The sequence below is a fragment of the Thalassophryne amazonica genome, chromosome 18 (assembly GCF_902500255.1).
Source record: "Thalassophryne amazonica chromosome 18, fThaAma1.1, whole genome shotgun sequence".
Taxonomy (NCBI): Eukaryota; Metazoa; Chordata; class Actinopteri; order Batrachoidiformes; family Batrachoididae; genus Thalassophryne; species Thalassophryne amazonica.
Genome location: NC_047120.1, coordinates 72276807 through 72296416, shown reverse-complemented (window position 1 = coordinate 72296416; position 19610 = coordinate 72276807). Strand labels below are relative to the sequence as shown.

Genomic DNA, 19610 nt, shown 5'->3' with positions numbered 1-19610 from the left:
TGAGAATGGGGTTTCTCCTGAAGTCCATTAATATCTCCACAGTCTGGAGGGGGTTCAGCTCCACTTTGTTCTGACCACACCAGAGGACCAACTGTCCCACTTCCTGTCTGTATGCAGCCTCATCACCATCCTGGATGGTTCCAGTGATGGTGGTGTCGTACACATACTTCAGGAGTTTAACAGAGGGGTTCCCTAAGGTGTAGTTGTTTGTGTAGCGGGAGAAGAGCAGTGGGGAGAGCACACACCCCTGAGGAGCACCAGTGCTAATTGTCCATGTGCTGGATGTGATGCTCATCAGCTTCACCTGCTGTGTCCTGTCCGTCACGAAGTTGAAGATCCACTGACAGGTGGGAGCTGGCACAGAGAGGTTGGAGAGTTTTTGATGGAGAATGTCTGGGATGATGGTGTTGAACGCTGAGCTGAAGTCCACAAACAGGATCCTCACATACAGTAGTGTTCAGAATAATAGTAGTGCTATGTGACCAAAAAGATTAATCCAGGTTTTGAGTATATTTCTTATTGTTACATGGGAAACAAGGTACCAGTAGATTCAGTAGATTCTCACAAATCCAACAAGACCAAGCATTCATGATATGCACACTCTTAAGGCTATGAAATTGGACTATTAGTAAAAAAAAAAAAAAAAAAAAAGTAGAAAAGGTGGTGTTCACAATAATAGTAGTGTGGCATTCAGTCAGTGAGTTTGTCAGTTTTGTGGAACAAACAGGTGTGAATCAGGTGTCCCCTATTTAAGGATGAAGCCAGCACCTGTTGAACATGCTTTTCTCTTTGAAAGCCTGAGGAAAATGGGACGTTCAAGACAATGTTCAGAAGAACAGCGTAGTTTGATTAAAAAGTTGATTGGAGAGGGGAAAACTTATACGCAGGTGCAAAAAATTATAGGCTGTTCATCTACAATGATCTCCAATGCTTTAAAATGGACAAAAAAAAAAAACAGATGCGTGGAAGAAAACGGAAACCAACCATCAAAATGGATAGACGAATAACCAGAATGGCAAAGGCTCACCCATTGATCAGCTCCAGGATGATCAAAGACAGTCTGGAGTTACCTGTAAGTGCTGTGACAGTTAGAAGACGCCTGTGTGAAGCTAATTTATTTGCAAGAATCCCCCGCAAAGTCCCTCTGTTAAATAAAAGACATCAAATCAAATCAATTTTATTTATATAGCACCAAATCACAACAAACAGTTGCCCCAAGGCGCTTTATATTGTAAGGCAAAGCCATACAATAATTACGTAAAAACCCCAACGGTCAAAACGACCCCCTGTGAGCAAGCACTTGGCAACAGTGGGAAGGAGAAACTCCCTTTTAACAGGAAGAAACCTCCAGCAGAACCAGGCTCAGGGAGGGGCAGTCTTCTGCTGGGACTGGTTGGGGCTGAGGGAGAGAACCAGGAAAAAGACATGCTGTGGAGGGGAGCAGAGATCGATCACTAATGATTAAATGCAGAGTGGTGCATACAGAGCAAAAAGAGAAAGAAACACTCAGTGCATCATGGGAACCCCCCAGCAGTCTAAGTCTATAGCAGCATAACTAAGGGATGGTTCAGGGTCACCTGATCCAGCCCTAACTATAAGCTTTAGCAAAAAGGAAAGTTTTAAGCCTAATCTTAAAAGTAGAGAGGGTGTCTGTCTCCCTGATCTGAATTGGGAGCTGGTTCCACAGGAGAGGAGCCTGAAAGCTGAAGGCTCTGCCTCCCATTCTACTCTTACAAACCCTAGGAACTACAAGTAAGCCTGCAGTCTGAGAGCGAAGTGCTCTATTGGGGTGATATGGTACTATGAGGTCCCTAAGATAAGATGGGACCTGATTATTCAAAACCTTATAAGTAAGAAGAATAATTTTAAATTCTATTCTAGAATTAACAGGAAGCCAATGAAGAGAAGCCAATATGGGTGAGATATGCTCTCTCCTTCTAGTCCCTGTCAGTACTCTAGCTGCAGCATTTTGAATTAACTGAAGGCTTTTCAGGGAACTTTTAGGACAACCTGATAATAATGAATTACAATAGTCCAGCCTAGAGGAAATAAATGCATGAATTAGTTTTTCAGCATCACTCTGAGACAAGACCTTTCTAATTTTAGAGATATTGCGTAAATGCAAAAAAGCAGTTCTACATATTTGTTTAATATGCGCTTTGAATGACATATCCTGATCAAAAATGACTCCAAGATTTCTCACAGTATTACTAGAGGTCAGGGTAATGCCATCCAGAGTAAGGATCTGGTTAGACACCATGTTTCTAAGATTTGTGGGGCCAAGTACAATAACTTCAGTTTTATTGTTGTGTGGGCCGCTGAAGAGGAGGTACTGCTGGCCCACCACCATCAGAGGGCGCCCTGCCTGGAGTGCGGGCTCCAGGCACCAGAGGGCGCTGCCGCCTTATGGGAGCAGCCTGGGTGACAGCTGTCACCCATCACCGGACACAGCTGTTCCACTCAGCACAGAGGTATATCAGGAGGACGGCGTCTCCACCTCAGTGCCGAGATATCGCCTTTAGACGAAGGTAACGTTCTCTGCATTTATATTCTGACTACATAGCTAACAGATTTGTTAAACCTTTTCAGGACAGCTGAATTGCTTAGATAAGTACTCACCTGCCTGTCATACTGTAACTGGAGGTGGAGGCGGCTTCTCCCCTCTCCGTTGCTGGGTGCTGTCGCATCCACGCCTGTGTTGTTGCTCTCTCCCGCCAGCAGTACCGGATCCGACGAGCGGAGGCAGTGGCCACCTGGGAATTCGGGACTTGGCGGTTCCAGTATTTCCAGGGTTCGGTGGCAGAGGAGATCTGGGTGGTTTCGGTTCGACTGAGACGGACGTCTCCTACCTTCGAGCCTGCCCACACGACACCAGCGGATTCGACCCCAAATTGTGATTGTGGTATTCATTGTGCTCGTTTCACAATAGTAAACCTTGTTATTCACCTTCCTCCATTGTCTGTTCATTGCGCCCCCTGTTGTGGGTCCGTGTTCCTACACTTTCACAACATTTATCTGAGTTTAAAAGCAGGAAATTAGAGGTCATCCACGTCTTTATGTCTGTATGACAATCCTGCAGTTTAGCTAATTAGTGTGTTTCCTCTGGCTTCATGGATAGATAAAGCTGGGTATCATCTGTGTAACAATGAAAATTTAAGCAATGCTTTCTAATAATACTGCCTAAGGGAAGCATGTATAAAGTGAATAAAATTGGTCCTAGCACAGAACCTTGTGGAACTCCATAATTAACCTTAGTCTGTGAAGAAGATTCCCCATTTACATGAACAAATTGTAATCTATTAGATAAATATGATTCAAACCACCACAGCGCAGTGCCTTTAATACCTATGGCATGCTCTAATCTCTGTAAAAAAATTTTATGGTCAACAGTATCAAAAGCAGCACTGAGGTCTAACATGACAAGCACAGAGATGAGTCCACTGTCTGAGGCCATAAGAAGATCATTTGTAACCTTCACTAATACTGTTACAAGACGTGCAGAAGAGGTTACAATTTGCCAAAGAACACATCAACTGGCCTAAAGAGAAATGGAGGAATATTTTGTGGACTGATGAGAGTCAAATTGTTCTTTTTGGGTCCAAGGGCCGCAGACAGTTTGTGAGACGACCCCCAAACTCTGAATTCAAGCCACAGTTCAGAGTGAAGACAGTGAAGCATGGTGGTGCAAGCATCATGATGTGGGCGTGTTTTTCCTACTATGGTGTTGGGCCTATATATCGCATACCAGGTATCATGGATCAGTTTGGATATGTCAAAATACTTGAAGAGGTCATGTTGCCTTATGCTGAAGAGGACATGCCCTTGAAATGGGTGTTTCAACAAGACAATGACCCCAAGCACACTAGTAAACCAGCAAAATCTTGGTTCCAAACTAATAAAATTAATGCCTCGCAGATGTGAAGAAATCATGAAAAACTGTGGTTATACAACTAAATACTAGTTTAGTGATTCACAGGATTGCTAAAAAAGCAGTTTGAACATAATAGTTTTGAGTTTGTAGTGTCAACAGCAGATGCTACTATACTCAACAAAAATATAAACGCAACACTTTTGTTTTTGCTCCCATTTTGTACGAGATGAACTCAAAGATCTAAAACTTTTTCCACATACACAATATCAATCAATCAATCAATTTTTTTATATAGCGCTAAATCACAACAAACAGTTGCCCCAAGGCGCTTTATATTGTAAGGCAAGGCCATACAATAATTATGTAAAACCCTAACGGTCAAAACGACCCCCTGTGAGCAAGCACTTGGCTACAGTGGGAAGGAAAAACTCTCTTTTAACAGGAAGAAACCTCCAGCAGAACCAGGCTCAGGGAGGGGCAGTCTTCTGCTGGGACTGGTTGGGGCTGAGGGAGAGAACCAGGAAAAAGACGTGCTGTGGAAGAGAGCAGAGATCGATCACTAATGATTAAATGCAGAGTGGTGCATACAGAGCAAAAAGAGAAAGAAACAGTGCATCATGGGAACCCCCCAGCAGTCTACGTCTATAGCAGCATAACTAAGGGATGGTTCAGGGTCACCTGATCCAGCCCTAACTATAAGCTTTAGCAAAAAGGAAAGTTTTAAGCCTAATCTTAAAAGTAGAGAGGGTGTCTGTCTCCCTGATCTGAATTGGGAGCTGGTTCCACAGGAGAGGAGCCTGAAAGCTGAAGGCTCTGCCTCCCATTCTACTCTTACAAACCCTAGGAACTACAAGTAAGCCTGCAGTCTGAGAGTGAAGCGCTCTATTGGGGTGATATGGTACTACGAGGTCCCTAAGATAAGATGGGACCTGATTATTCAAAACCTTATAAGTAAGAAGAAGAATTTTAAATTCAATATCACCATTTCCCTCAAATATTGTTCACAAACCAGTCTAAATCTGTGATAGTGAGCACTTCTCCTTTGCTGAGATAATCCATCCCACCTCACAGGTGTGCCATATCAAGATGCTGATTAGACACCATGATTAGTGCACAGGTGTGCCTTAGACTGTCCACAATAAAAGGCCACTCTGAAAGGTGCAGTTTTGTTTTATTGGGGGGGATACCAGTCAGTATCTGGTGTGACCACCATTTGCCTCATGCAGTGCAACACATCTCCTTCACAGTCAGGTTGAGACCCCGATGAGGACGACGAGCATGCAGATGAGCTTCCCTGAGATGGTTTCTGACAGTTTGTGCAGAAATTCTTTGGTTATGCAAACCGATTGTTTCAGCAGCTGCCCGAGTGGCTGGTCTCAGACGATCTTGGAGGTGAACATGCTGGATGTGGAGGTCCTGGGCTGGTGTGGTTACACGTGGTCTGCGGTTGTGAGGCTGGTTGGATGTACTGCCAAATTCTCTGAAACGCCTTTGGAGACGGCTTATGGTAGAGAAATGAACATTCAATACACGAGCAACAGCTCTGGTTGACATTCCTGCTGTCAGCATGCCAATTGCACGCTCCCTCAAATCTTGCGACATCTGTGGCATTGTGCTGTGTGATAAAACTGCACCTTTCAGAGTGGCCTTTTATTGTGGGCAGTCTAAGGCACACCTGTGAGGTGGGATGGATTATCTCAGCAAAGGAGAAGTGCTCACTATCACAGATTTAGACTGGTTTGTGAACAATATTTGAGGGAAATGGTGATATTGTGTATGTGGAAAAGTTTTAGATCTTTGAGTTCATCTCATACAAAATGGGAGCAAAACCAAAAGTGTTGCATTTATATTTTTGTTGAGTGAGTTATTGTGAACACCCCCTTTTCTACTTTTTTTTACTAATAGCCCAATTTCATAGCTTTAAGAGTGTGCATATCATGAATGCTTGGTGTTGTTGGATTTGTGAGAATCTGCTGAATCTACTGGTACCTTGTTTCCCAGGTAACAATAAGAAATATACTCAAAACCTGGATTAATCTTTTTAGTCACATAGCACTACTATTATTCTGAACACTACTGTACGTCTCTGCAGAGTCCAGTGTTGCAGGATGTAATGCAGACCTGTATTGGGGTCCAACAGGGGTCCTGTGATGTCCTTCAGGTGGCTTAAAACCAGCCGTTCAAAAGACTTCATGACTACAGATGTCAGGTCGACGGGCCTGTCATCATTTAGTCCTGTTATGGAGGGTTTCTTTGGAACTGGGATAATAGTGGAGCATTTGAAGTACAACCCCAATTCCAATGAAGTTGGGATGTTGTGTGAAATGTAAATAAAAACAGAATACAATGATTTGCAAATCCTCTTCAACCTATATTCAATTGAATACACCACAAAGACAAGATATTTAATGTTCAAACTGATAAACTTTATTGTTTTTGTGCAAATATTTGCTCATTTTGAAATGGATGCCTGCAACATGTTTCAAAAAAGCAGGGACAGGGGCAACAAAAGACTGGGAAAATTGATAAATGTTCAAAGAACACCTGTTTGGAACATTCCACAGGTGAATGGGTTAATTGGAAACAGGTGAGTGTCATGATTGGGTATAAAAGGAGCATCCCCAAAAGGCTCAGTCATTCACAAGCAAAGATGGGGTGAGGATCACCACTTTGTGAACAACTGGGTGAAAAAATAGTCCAACAGTTTAAGAACAATGTTTCTCAACGTTCATTTGCAAGGAATTTAGGGATTCCATCATCTACAGTCCATAATATAATCAGAAGATTAAGAGAATCTGGAGAACTTTTCTACACGTAAGCAGCAAGGCCGAAAACCAACATTGAATGCCCGTGACCTTCGATCCCTCAGGCGGCACTGCATTAAAAACCGACATCATTGTGTAAAGGATCTTACTGCGTAGGCTCAGGAACACTTCAGAAACCATTGTCAGTTAACACAGTTCGTCGCTACATCTACAAGTGCAAGTTAAAACTCTACCATGCAAAGTGAAAGTCAAACATCCACATTTCAAATTGTTTTTGGAAATCATGGACGTCGTGTCCTCTGGACAAAAGAGGAAAAAGACCATCCAGATTGTTACCAGCACAAAGTTCAAAAGCCAGCATCTGTGATGGTATGGGGGTGTGTTAGTGCCCATGGCATGGGCAACTTACACATCTGTGATGGTATGGGGGTGTGTTAGTGCCCATGGCATGGACAACTTACACATCTGTGATGGCACCATCAATGCTGAAAGGTACAACCAGGTTTTGGAGCAACACATGCTGCCATCCAAGCAACGTCTTTTTCAGGGACGTCCCTGCTTATTTCATCAAGACAATAATGCCAAGACACATTCTGCACGTGTTACAAAAGCGTGGCTTTGTAGTAAAAGAGTGCGGGTACTAGACTGGCCTGCCTGCAGTCCAGACCTGTCGCCCATTGAAAATGTGTGGCGCATTATGAAGCACAAAATACGACAACGGAGACCCCGGACTGTTGAACAACTGAAGTCGTACATAAAGTAAGAATGGGACAGAATTCCACCTACAAAGCTTCAACAATTAGTGTCCTCAGTTCCCAAACGCTTATTGAGTGTTGTCAGAAGGAAAGGTGATGTAACACAGTGGGAAACATACCACTGTCCCAGCTTTTTTGAAACGTGTTGCAGGCATCATTTCAAAATGAGCAAATATTTGCACAAAAACAATAAAGTTTATCAGTTTGAACATTAAATATCTTGTCTTTGTGGTGTATTCAATTGAATATAGGTTGAAGAGGATTTGAAAATCATTGTATTCTGTTTTTATTTACATTTTACACAACGTCCCAACTTCATCGGAACTGAGGTTGTAGGAGGGGACCTCGCACTGCTGCAGAGATTTGTTGAAAATTCGGGTGAAGAGCACAGGCTCTCAGACATCAGGTCCAGGAGCCTTCTTGATCTTTTGTCTGTGAAACTGTTGGCAAACATCCTCTTTGCAGATCGTTAGTGCAGGTGGGGCAGGTGGGGTCTCCACAAGGTGGTGGGGAGGGAGGTGATCTCCCGTAGATGATGGCATGTTGAAGACCTCTCCACACTGTTCCAGGATTGTTGGCCAAAAATTGTTTTTCCAGCCTGTCAGAGTAGCTCCTCTTAGCTCCTCTGATCTCCTTTAGCCCCTTTCACATTGGCGTATTCGTAGAGCTGCTCATTGTGGTATATCATCTACGCCGAGCTAAGCAGCTCTACGTCGAGTTTTTTCTCCCTATGCTGCAGTATGTTGAGGGCTACGCGCGTAGGATGGAAGAAATTACACGTTTAATTTTCTTCAGCGTAGAGCGCTGGACACAGTAGGTCTGTGCAGCACAGTGTTACTGCAGTCATGTCTGCAACACAGCGCTTCTGTACACAACCAAAAACTGAGTGCTGCATCCAGAGGAATCAGCTGAGAACATAATCACAAGCCCACAGCACCTGTGTGTTCAGAACAGGGAATCCAACCTCAACTCAGAAATCCAGAAACACAACAGAAACAGCAGGTCGGTCGCTCTCTCTTGCGTGCGCACTCTCACTCTGTCTCTCTCTGTCTGATCAAACCTGTGACTTTAAAATAAAAGCACATTTGCTGCATGTCGGTGCGCTCATCAAATGCCCTGATCATGGCAGTAGTGCAACTGTAAAACCTCCTGATGCAGTCCACTGTTTTCCAAGTGCAGTGATGTTGTTCTGCACAGCCAGCAGGAGTGAACTGGTTTTAAATAGCGGCAAGGTACACGGGACTGTATGCACACATTAAAAAGCAAACACACGCAGCTGCAAGTATGAAACGAACACGGGAAAAGGCTGAGTATGCGCGCATTTCGGGCGTATTTAAATAAAACACAATGCTGCAACACGCAGCTCTACGAATACACCAATGTGAAAGGGGCTTTTGTCAGTGTGTTTCTGACCTCCTTGTACAGGAGGCTGTTCCCACTTCTGTAGGCCTCCTCCTTGGCCTGGCAGAGCTGCCTCATTTTCCCAGTAAGCCAAAGTTTGTTGTTGCTGTATGTGCAGAATGTTTTGGTCTGCACATACAGGTCCTCACAAAAACTGATGTGTCACAGAGTCCATGGATGTTTGTAGAATGTCAGAGCGCTTTTGGGGATATGTTCACTGAGCCAGATGTCAGTCAAATATAATGCAGCAGATCTGCCAAAGTCTGGGTTTTTCCTCTTGAGGAGCAACAATTTATCCATCCTATTCGACAGAGAGCGTACGTTGGTGAGGTGAATGGGGGGGAGCGCAGCGCACAGCAGCCGTCCCGCTGCCTGAGCTTCAGGAGCACTCCTGCTCACTTCCCCTGCCAGCATCTCCTGTAAACTGCATATAGAACTACTGCTTCCCCAACCAAACATCTGTGGAACTCACTGGTTTGGTAAAAACTGGCAAAAAAGTTCCACCAGATGACAGTCCAGTGTTTATGAGCTCTACCCTGGTGTAAGAGACCAAAGAAGGAGAGCAGAGTGCAAAAAAACACAAAACGTACAAAGTACGAGAGAGCTCAGTACTGTGGCGGCCATCCGCGATTCCATATTGAGACAACACACAAATCACAACCCAAGATTAAAGCCACTAAACCCACTTAATCCAGTTAAAGGTTACAGGTGGCTGGGGTCTATTTCAGGGGTCATCGGGCGAGAGGCGGGGTTGACCCTGGACATGCCCCCAGTCTGTCGCAGGGACACTCACACTAGAGTTCGAGCTCCTGGAGGGAACCCACGCAAACATGGGGAGAAGATCCAAACTCCACAGAGAAAGGATCAGGCAGGAAGTGAACTTGTGACCTTCTCACTGTGAGACAAGGAGAAGGCTGCCCCTGATCTCTGAGACCTGAACCATTTTTGTTACCCTTTTGGGGCAAAGTTACAGTCAACTCACTGTCATGTCTCAACTCTGTAAGTCCCAAGTCGAGGTAGACACGATGGCTGTGGACCTACAACCCCCACGACTTGAGATGGGACTTGACAGGAACCCTAGTGGGTAGATTGTGGATGAATCCAACTCAAACCCTGTCACTTAGCATCCGTGAGCCGATTTGCATATTAATGACAAACAGGTTCATTGCTTGTAAACTCATATTTTGGCTCAAAAACATGATCTGCCTTCAGCTAACCTTTTGAGAAAACCTTTCAAACTCAGTGTTGCCCTTCTGCACAATTTGTGGGGCCATGAACCTTTTAGGTACGGCTCCTGAAGAGGAACTGGACTCCTGGAAATCCCAAGTTGCGCTGTAGAAGCCTTATCTTCATTTGGAGCCTCTCTTTGTTTTGTTTTTTACCTCTGCTCTTAAATACAAGAAGGTGGAGGTTCTACAGTTTGACCCGTCAATTTCACAGTACATCCCATAAATTTGAAACCACAACACCAAACTATCAGTCAGTGCCAAACATGGAGCCTGTTGACCTTTGCACCTGAGCAGCGCTCACACAGCGACATCTGAAATGTTTCAGATCTACACACAAATTTAAATTAGATTAAAAATGTCTATATTTCTCCGTGAGAAACATGTTTGTGGAAGAACCTCTCCATCCATGCGAAGAACTGGTGTTTGCACTCATTCAGGGTGAACGCAGACTTTGTGGAGACACGTTTTTTTCTGTCACCCTCAGCACACACTCTGAGTCCTGGCACAGCGTGGTACGGCACTCCGTCCTCTGATTTACTGTCCCATTGTGTGTTTGTTCTGCCGTGTTTACAGACCATTCACCAAACACATCTATCAGCAGCAGAATCAGCGCTGCAAGCAGGAGTAACCTCCGGCTCCGGCGCTGGACCAGGATTCCCGTCTTACTACGACACACGTCCTTGATGACTCGGTTATCTCCAGCTCAGATATGGAAAGTGTTCCTACTGCAGCTCCCAACGTCCAGAGTCTTCAGAATCAAGATTAAAAACAAGAGTTCAAGCTCAACCACATGGTTATAAGACACAAAGTGGAAAAGCAGTTATAAAGTTATTACACCTTTATAGCACCACATCATTTTTTTTTAACCACCAATTCAAACTCATTCAGATCACCTCCGTGACCACGATCAATACCAGCTTTTAAGACAACCTGAATGTATAATAATGTCCTGTATCAGAGTGTAAAAGAAAGAAATGGTCCAGAATCCAGATCTGAATTCAGATCAGTGCCAGATTGAAAATGTTTTGCTTCTTGATAAAAGGTTATTTTTTCCCCTCAGATTCTTGCTGACTGTTTGGAACACAGTAGAAAATTAATTGAAATGGAGAAAACACTTAATTCACAGTGGGAAAATAAAGATGTCATCAGACAGATCCAGATCAACACCAGGAGTGTTAGTTTTTGATGTTTGCACTGTTTTGTGGAAGTCGGCTGATGCTGATGAACTAGGGTGGGGGCGCTGTTGAACAATTAGAAAGGATTCTCTTTTAAATTCCTTCTTGTCTTTTTTTTTTTTTTTAAACAATCCTCCTCATTTTATAACATTATTTGGAATCACGCTGCCTGTCTCTGTAATTGGACAAGATGATCCGTATTGTCCCAGTCCACCCAGCTCACCCAGATCACGCTGTTCTTATCACGATGCTCCTATCACGATGCACCTATCACGATGCACCCATCACGATGCTCCTATCACAATGCTCCTATCACGATGCACCTATCACGATGCTCCTATCACGATGCTCCTATCACGATGCACCTATCACGATGCACCCATCACGATGCTCCTATCACAATGCTCCTATCACGATGCTCCTATCACGATGCTCCTATCACGATGCTCCTATCACGATGCACCTATCACGATGCTCCTATCACGATGCTCCTATCACGATGCTCCTATCACGATGCTCCTATCACGATGCACCCATCACGATGCTCCTATCACAATGCTCCTATCACGATGCTCCTATCACAATGCTCCTATCACGATGCTCCTATCACGATGCTCCTATCACGATGCTCCTATCACGATGCACCCATCACGATGCTCCTATCACAATGCTCCTATCACAATGCTCCTATCACGATGCTCCTATCACGATGCTCCTATCACGATGCACCTATCACGATGCACCCATCACGATGCTCCTATCACAATGCTCCTATCACGATGCTCCTATCACGATGCACCTATCACGATGCTCCTATCACGATGCTCCTATCACGATGCACCTATCACGATGCACCTATCACGATGCACCTATCACGATGCACCTATCACGATGCTCCTATCACGATGCTCCTATCACGATGCACCTATCAGAATGCGCTACACACAAAAATTACATATAAATCCTGTATTCAAAGCATTTAGTAATGAAAAAGAGTGAACAAGACTCAAAAACAGTGACCAATGCCAGCAACCTACTTTTGTAATTCATGGTACAAATTGTTTGAAGAAAAACGTCCAACAAGGTGTATTTTTTTCCCAAATGTATTCAATATCAACTTTTCATCCATCTCAGAAATTCATCAGCTTGTTTACTGTTGATGTTGTGATCTGTTTTTTTTTTTTTTTCTTCCTAAAGTTTTGTGTTTGAAGCTCTTGCAATCAATAATTTTTTGAAGCAACAATTTAATTTAAGTGTTTTAAAACAATGAATCAGTTTCTAAACAAATAATCTGACCTGTTCTCAGTGGCACACTGTGGTGTTTCGAACACTTTGAAATAGTGTTTTATTTTCTGAAGCACTTTTTAAAGGCAGTTAATGTCATGTTTTGAAGTGTTTCACAATAATGAATCTTTGTTAAGAAGCAAGTGTTTAGTGTTTTTGAAACAATCATTATGAAAAACAAAAATTTCATTCAGTATGTGGAGTGTGAATCCTTTTCCAAAGCAGTGAGTGGTTTGGCTCTTTGAGCATTGAAAGAATGCAACTCATTGTTTGAAGCATTGGTTCGTTGTGTTCAAAGCATGGAGAATTATTATTAAAAACAAACCCCAGATTGAAACATCTCAATGTGCAGTTGACGGATTTTACTATTTTTATTAAACTTGAAAAGAGTTTAAAGAAAACTGCAGTTTGTATCAAAGACGGACGTGTTCATCAGCATTCATGTTGACACAGTAACTGTTGAATCGGTTTGTGGAAGAGTGTCACAGATTCTCTCTCACTTGGCTTCATGTTACACAACAGTAAAATATAAGAAAACAGGAAGTGCTGTCAAAGAACACGTCCTCTCCACTAATTTGCCACATTCAGTTTTACCCTGGAACTCTCACCTTCGATCCTCAGCACTCATCTTTGATCACTGAGCTTTTATTCTCTGCTTTGATCCTGGTGACTCATCTTTAATCTTTGTCATTGAGTGTTGATTCAGATCTTTCATCTTGATCACTGACCTTCAGTTTTGTTCATCTAAACTTTGATCCTAATCATTTTTTACCAGTGATCTTTTGTTCTCAGCTTTGATCCTGATTGCTGAGCTTTGATCCCAACAGATAATCTTTGATCCTGATCACTCATTTTTGATCCTGCTCTTCTGATCTTTGATCCATGTATGTGCTTTGATTCTGAGCATTGATCCTGATCATTCATTCATTTTAAAATCAAATCATTGATCTTTCAGTCTGCTTCTTGATCTTTATCACAGAGCCTCATTCATGATCACTGACCTTTGATCCTTATCACTCATTTTTGATCACTAATCTTTCATTCTGAAAGTTGATCCTCATTGCTTATCTTTGATCTTGAGTAATCATCTTTAAACCCTTATCTTTCAATCTTGACTTTGATCATTATCACTGAGTTTTGATTCTGATCTTTCATTTTTGATCACTGTTCTTTCATGTTGGGCTTTGATCCTGATAGCTAACATTTTATACTGATCACTGATCTCTTGTTCTGACACTTAATCCTGACTGCTAGCCTTTGATCCTGATCACCCACCTTTGATCCTGCTGTCTGATCTTTAATCCTTGTATTTAAGCTTTGATTCTGAGTATTGATCCTTCTCACTCATCTTTAAACCAAATCATTGATCTTTCAATGATTTGGCTTAAAGATGATCACAGAGCTTCAATCATGATCACTGAGCTTTGATCCTTATCACTAATTTTTAATCATTAACCTTTCATTCTGGGCATTGATCCTTATTGCTGACCTTTTATTCTGTGCACTGCTTTTTTTGGTCTTGGCTTTGATCCTTAGCAATGAGCTTTCATTCTAAGTGTTGATCCTGATGATTGCTGTCAAAGATTCAATTTAATTTGTTTAGGTTATATAGCACCAAATCACAACCGAGCTGACTCAAGGCGCTTCACACCAGTAAGGTCTGACCTTACCAAAGATGTTTTCTTTTTGGCTCTTTGTCTTATTTTGATGCTTATTACTAAACTTGGGTTCTGTTTGGTTTGATCCTGGAATTTGGTCCAGTGAAACCTGGATCAAAGATCAAAGGCAGGCTCAGGACAGTGCTGTGTAACGGGAATCGTAGGTACTCTGTATCTGGTGCAGTGACAGTCGTATGTAAGCAGATATAAAATAATACAAATTATAAATACAAATATTTTTAAAAAATTGGGCAGAATTTCCTAAATTTTGGATTTGGGACTGAAACTGGTGCCAAAAATTGGGAATAGGAATCTGGCCTAAACCTGTTCTTTAACCTCTGACCTCCTGTGTCAGCTGGTTAAACTGGTCGGCCGTCTCTCACTCTGTTAACCTGATTATTTACTGTTTATTGATTCTCCAAATCTGGAAGTATTCGGGATAAAACTGTTTTCCTTGGCAAGTCGGCGACTGGAACACAAAGCCTCACGCTGAAACGTATCATTAATCTCACAGATGAGGACCACGCAGCAAATTATTTGCATGTTGCGGATGCAAGTTGGGTGTATAGCGCCCCCTATGTAGTAAATGGATACTGCAATGAATAACTACAGAGACACATCTGGGCCACTTCAGACTAATCAAATCTTGTTTTTTGTGGGGCCTATCCCAATAAAAGTCATACCGTCCTCCTCTGAAAGACCATGATCATCAACTCACATGAAACGAATCATCTGATTTTGTTTGCAGGTGGACGTTATCGCCAGACTCCGGGTTTGACCTCTGTGACCTGCAGCAGGAGCAGCTGTGCTCTTTGTCTGCACGCAGAAAAACTATAAATAAACTAGACTTTTAAATCTAGGAGTGTGTCCCCTACAGGAAAGATCAGAATGTTGCTCCCCCGTGGAACTCTTGTTTCTGCAGTTGTCACGTGCTCGCACACGGTTGACGTGAGTAAATGTGCTGCAGAAATGAAAGTGATGAATGAAATTAATATCAGGTTTTGTTCAGCATAAATCAAGGTGGGAAAAAGAGCGCGGTTTTGTTAGTTTAAGTTCATTTGGCACATTTACGGAGTTTGTGACGTGTTTGCTCAATCCGGCTCTACTAAAACACGAAATGGAGCCTGAGAATCATGAAATGGGGTAAAGTGTAACAAAATGGAGCAGACTGACTCCAAATATGATTAAATATGATTCAATTAGGTACTTTTATTTCATTATTTTTTAGCGAAACGGGGACTGATAAGGAAATGAGGCAGACTGACCCATTGACTGAAGTTTCATCTCTTGAACGCCGGATGGCGCACTTGCCCCTACTACATGTACTGAGTGAGCGCATCTCACCAAAAAAAAAAAAAAAAAAAAAATCTAAAGCCAAACGATTCAATAAAAGTACTTATTTGGAGTCAGTCTGGTTCACTCTGCTCCATTTCGCTCCACCGTCCCGCTCAATCTGCACAATTTAATATCCTTCCTGTTGGCTTGACATTTTGTGAAAGTGTCCAAAGGTCACGCTGCCTTCGACACTGTGTCCAGAAGAAGCGTGTTTGGGTGAAATAAGGTCGATTACTGTGACGTTCCCTGGAAGCGTCCGCGCGCCGTCCGGAGCGTCCCCGAGTGTTTGGTTCTCACGGAGTCTCTGCCCTCCGTCTAACGCACTCGGGGGAGTTTGCTTCGTTTTTCCACAGAGCACCCAGTTCTCACTGAGCCGTGACGCGGGCGCAGGGAGGAGGGTCCACCGCGGATATAAATACCGTGCCCGGTCCGACGGCGGCAGAGCCAAATCACAGCTGCAGGCTTCACCGGCGCCTTTTACGCACTCTCACGCACTCTCGCCTTTTAACCATGATCAAGAAGATGTCGCCGTCCGAGGGCGAGTTTGACATCCCTGCGAAGAACTGCTACAGGATGGTGATTCTGGGATCCACCAAAGTCGGGAAAACGGCCATCGTGTCCCGGTTCCTGAACGGGAGGTTCGACGAACAGTACACGCCGACCATCGAGGATTTCCACAGGAAACTGTACAGCATCAAAGGAGACGTGTACCAGCTGGACATATTGGACACATCGGGGAACCACCCGTTCCCCGCTATGAGGAGACTGTCCATACTCACAGGTAAGCAGAACGCGCGCAGTACCGCGCTCTCCGCGTGCGCCGTGCGCACGGCTACACTGTGCAGGAGTGTTTCAAAGTGGCAGTAATGTGAAAGTGCAGCAGCAGCAGCTGACAGAGTTCTTCTTGTCTTGTTGCAGGGGACGTTTTCATCCTCGTCTTCAGTTTGGACAACAGGGACTCCTTCCAGGAGGTGCAGCGACTCAAGCGCCAAATCTACGAGACCAAGTCGTGCCTGAAGAACAAGATCAAAGAGAACATCGACGTGCCTCTGGTGATCTGCGGCAACAAGGGCGACAGGGAGTTCCAGCGGGAGGTGCAGCAGGAGGAAATCGAGCAGCTGGTGGCCGGAGATGACAAGTGCGCCTACTTCGAGATCTCCGCCAAGCGCAACGAGAACGTGGATAAGATGTTCCAGACTCTGTTCACTTTGGCCAAACTACCTCACGAAATGAGCCCCGACCTCCACCGCAAAGTGTCCGTGCAGTACTGCGACATGCTGCACAGGAAGTCCCTGAAAAACAAGAAAATGAAGGACATCGGGGAGGCGTACGGCGTGGTCGCACCGTGCGCACGGCGGCCGAGCGTGCACAGCGACCTCATGTACATCAAAGAGAAGGCGATAGGAAGCGGCCACGGTAAAGACAAAGAGCGGTGCGTGATCAGCTAAAGCCACCGTGAGGCGGAGAACTGAAGCACAGCTTTGAAACGGATCCTGACCGTTCAGGTGACGGAGCAGCGCGCACGGACCAGGGCGCACGGCTGCGCGCAAAAGGCGCGCGCTCCAGCTGATTCCAAAGACATTGGACGCGCCATCGAAAACATTTTCAGACGTAAAACACGCTGCCCACGAGGCATTTGAGAATGTTGCTTGTTTTACCAATCAGAGCCTGCTGTGTGACGTGGCTTCATACATGTGAGACTCGCACGCATCGATGCATAAATGTGCTTTATTGACGTCATGCCTTTGTTCTGGAGCAAAGAGAAAAGGAGACTCAGGAGTTCGAACTAGTGCTGTTTACATTATCAGTGTTTAGCACACTTGAATGTTTTTTTTTTGCAATCACAACTATTTTTAATGTGAATATATATTTATTGTCATTTTTTTCTTAATTTGTGCAAAGAAGAAATTAAAGACATAAATTGATATTTCTTGGACTGGCTCTCGTTTTTTCACCTTTCAAGTGTTCATCTCTAAAACTAAAACAATTCACAAAGTTAAACAAGCCACACTAATGCAAACTGGATGCTGCAGCTTTCCCGCAAAATTAACACTCAATACGACGGAGTCGACACATTTTCACTGTCTTTTCATGTGATTTTCTACATTTTGTCGAACAGTTCTTCAGAAAATTCACAACTTTCCGTTCAGTCCACCTTTTTTTTTTAAATTGGGTCTCCGATCCAGATACAAGCTTCAAAACGCAAGCTGTGCTTCTATTTTGAAATCAAACTCAGTACTACAGTACTTCAGTTTATTTAAATGATTACATAAAAAATAGCTGTTCTGTGCTCTGCAAGTCCTGCACCTCTGTGCACAAGTAGACATCACTCAAAAATGTATTTTATGCCGTGTAACAGATATAATGTTGCATATCACAAAAGAAGAAAAAACCTAAATTGAATTTCCTCTATAATTTCCAAAAATAAAAAAAAATTCTATTTGTATGTGCTCAGCCTCCTAGTCCTGTCTGCGTTGGGTCTCAGACTCATTCAAAACTACTCTGTTGTATGAAGGGCAGAATTTTTTTTCTTTTGAATATTTTTTATCTGGATCACACAGACTTAGATAGATACTTTATTCATCCCCTATAAGGGGAAATTCATCTGCCCAAGAGCATACATACACAATTCATCCATACAATAAAATACCAATAAATAAGACAAATATAAAAACACATGGAAGTAAAACTACATTAACAAGAAGCGTTAAAGAGTCTCATGGCGACCGGGACAAATGATCTTCTATATCTGTCAGTCCTGCATCTCATGGAGAGGAATCACTGTGGTTGTTTTTCTGAGCACCACAGTGTCGTGTAGAGGATGAGATTTGTTGTTAATAACAGAATTCATAATACACCTCAACCTACACTCCACCAGTTCACCCACAGAGACGCCTCGCTCCCCATCACTGACACACTTCCTGACAAATTTGTCCAGTCTGTTACTGTCTCTAACAAACAAGCTGTTCCCCAACACACAACAGCAAATAATAGAGCACTGACCACCACAGATTGATTAAAAAAAAGGAAAAGCACATCGCTACAAACATCAACAGATTTCAGTCTTCTGAGGAAGAACAATCTGCTTTGTCCCCTTTTATACGCTGCATTTACCTGCACCGACCAGTCCAATCTGTTGTCAAAGCGGACGCCAAGGTACTTGTATGTGGAGACCACCTCAATGCCCACATTGTCTATACTGACTGGTAGGTGTTGTGCTTTCCTCTTGCCAAAGTCAACTATCATCTCCTTTGTTTTGCTGGTGTTCAATACCAGCCCGTTGCACCTGCTCCAGTTGGTGAACTCCTTGATAACTGCCCTGTACTCTGTCTCGTCCCCTCCCCTCACACAGGCCACCACAGGTGTGTCATCAGAATATTTCTGCATATGACATGTTGGAGTCCTGTAGGTGAAATCAGATGTATACAGTGTGAAAAGAAAAGGGGAGAGGACCGTTCCCTAGGGAGCGCCAATGCTCATTTGCACAGTTCCAGAAATTGCCTGTCCCAACCTAACGTACTGTGTTCTCTCTGTCAAGTAGCTGTTGATCCAAGAGATAAATACCTGCTCCACACCCAACTTCACAAGCTTATCCCTCAGAATAGAGGGATGGATGGTATTAAATGCACTTGAGAAGTCAAAGAACATAAGCCACACATACCCCCCCCCCCCCCCCCCAGTGTCTCAGCTCTTCTCAGCTGTCACATCGTGTCTCAGCTCTTCTCAGCTGTCACGTCATGTCTCATCTCTTCACAGCTGTCACGTCGTGTCTCAGCTCTTCTAAGTTGTCACATCGTGTCTCAGCTCTTCTCAGCTGTCACATCGTGTCTCAGCTCTTCTCAGCTGTCACATCGTGTCTCAGCTCTTCTCAGCGGTCACATCGTGTCTCAGCTCTTCTCAGCTGCCACAGTGTGTCACAGTGCATTACAGTGTTTCTCAGCCGCCACAGCAAGTCAACATGTCACAATACCACTCTGCTGCCGCAGCACATCAGAGTGTTGCAGTGCATCTCAAAAGTCACAGTGTGTCTCAGCACTTATCAGCCGTCAGTGTGTTTCAGCCGTCACAGTGTGTCACCAGTTCTCAGCCATCACAGCATGTCACAATGTGTTTCAGCTGCCACAGCACATCACAGCG

At 43.7% G+C, this 19610-nt stretch overlaps 2 protein-coding genes and 1 long non-coding RNA gene across 4 annotated transcripts in view; 2 read left to right on the top strand and 1 right to left on the bottom strand.

Moving 5' to 3' along the window:
- The window catches only part of pemt (phosphatidylethanolamine N-methyltransferase), a 198622-nt gene extending 187832 nt beyond the window's left edge, over positions 1 to 10790 (top strand). For both annotated transcript variants that reach the window (XM_034193744.1, XM_034193743.1), the window contains one exon: positions 10595 to 10790. In XM_034193744.1, the coding sequence (XP_034049635.1) occupies positions 10595 to 10649 (55 nt within the window). In that variant the 3' untranslated portion in view covers positions 10650 to 10790. The remainder of the gene's footprint in view (positions 1 to 10594) is intronic.
- Positions 53 to 19134, bottom strand: LOC117530811. Its single transcript, XR_004566454.1, has 3 exons — positions 19049 to 19134; positions 1058 to 1060; positions 53 to 63 (listed from the first exon to the last, which is right to left on the bottom strand). It is a non-coding gene; the product is annotated as an uncharacterized LOC117530811 (long non-coding RNA).
- On the top strand, positions 15930 to 16922 carry rasd1 (RAS, dexamethasone-induced 1). Its single transcript, XM_034193742.1, has 2 exons — positions 15930 to 16254; positions 16392 to 16922. The coding sequence occupies exons 1-2, from the start codon at positions 15984 to 15986 to the stop codon at positions 16919 to 16921; spliced, it is 801 nt and encodes a 266-aa protein (XP_034049633.1). The 5' UTR covers positions 15930 to 15983; the 3' UTR covers position 16922.
- Positions 19135 to 19610: the final 476 nt, after the last annotated feature.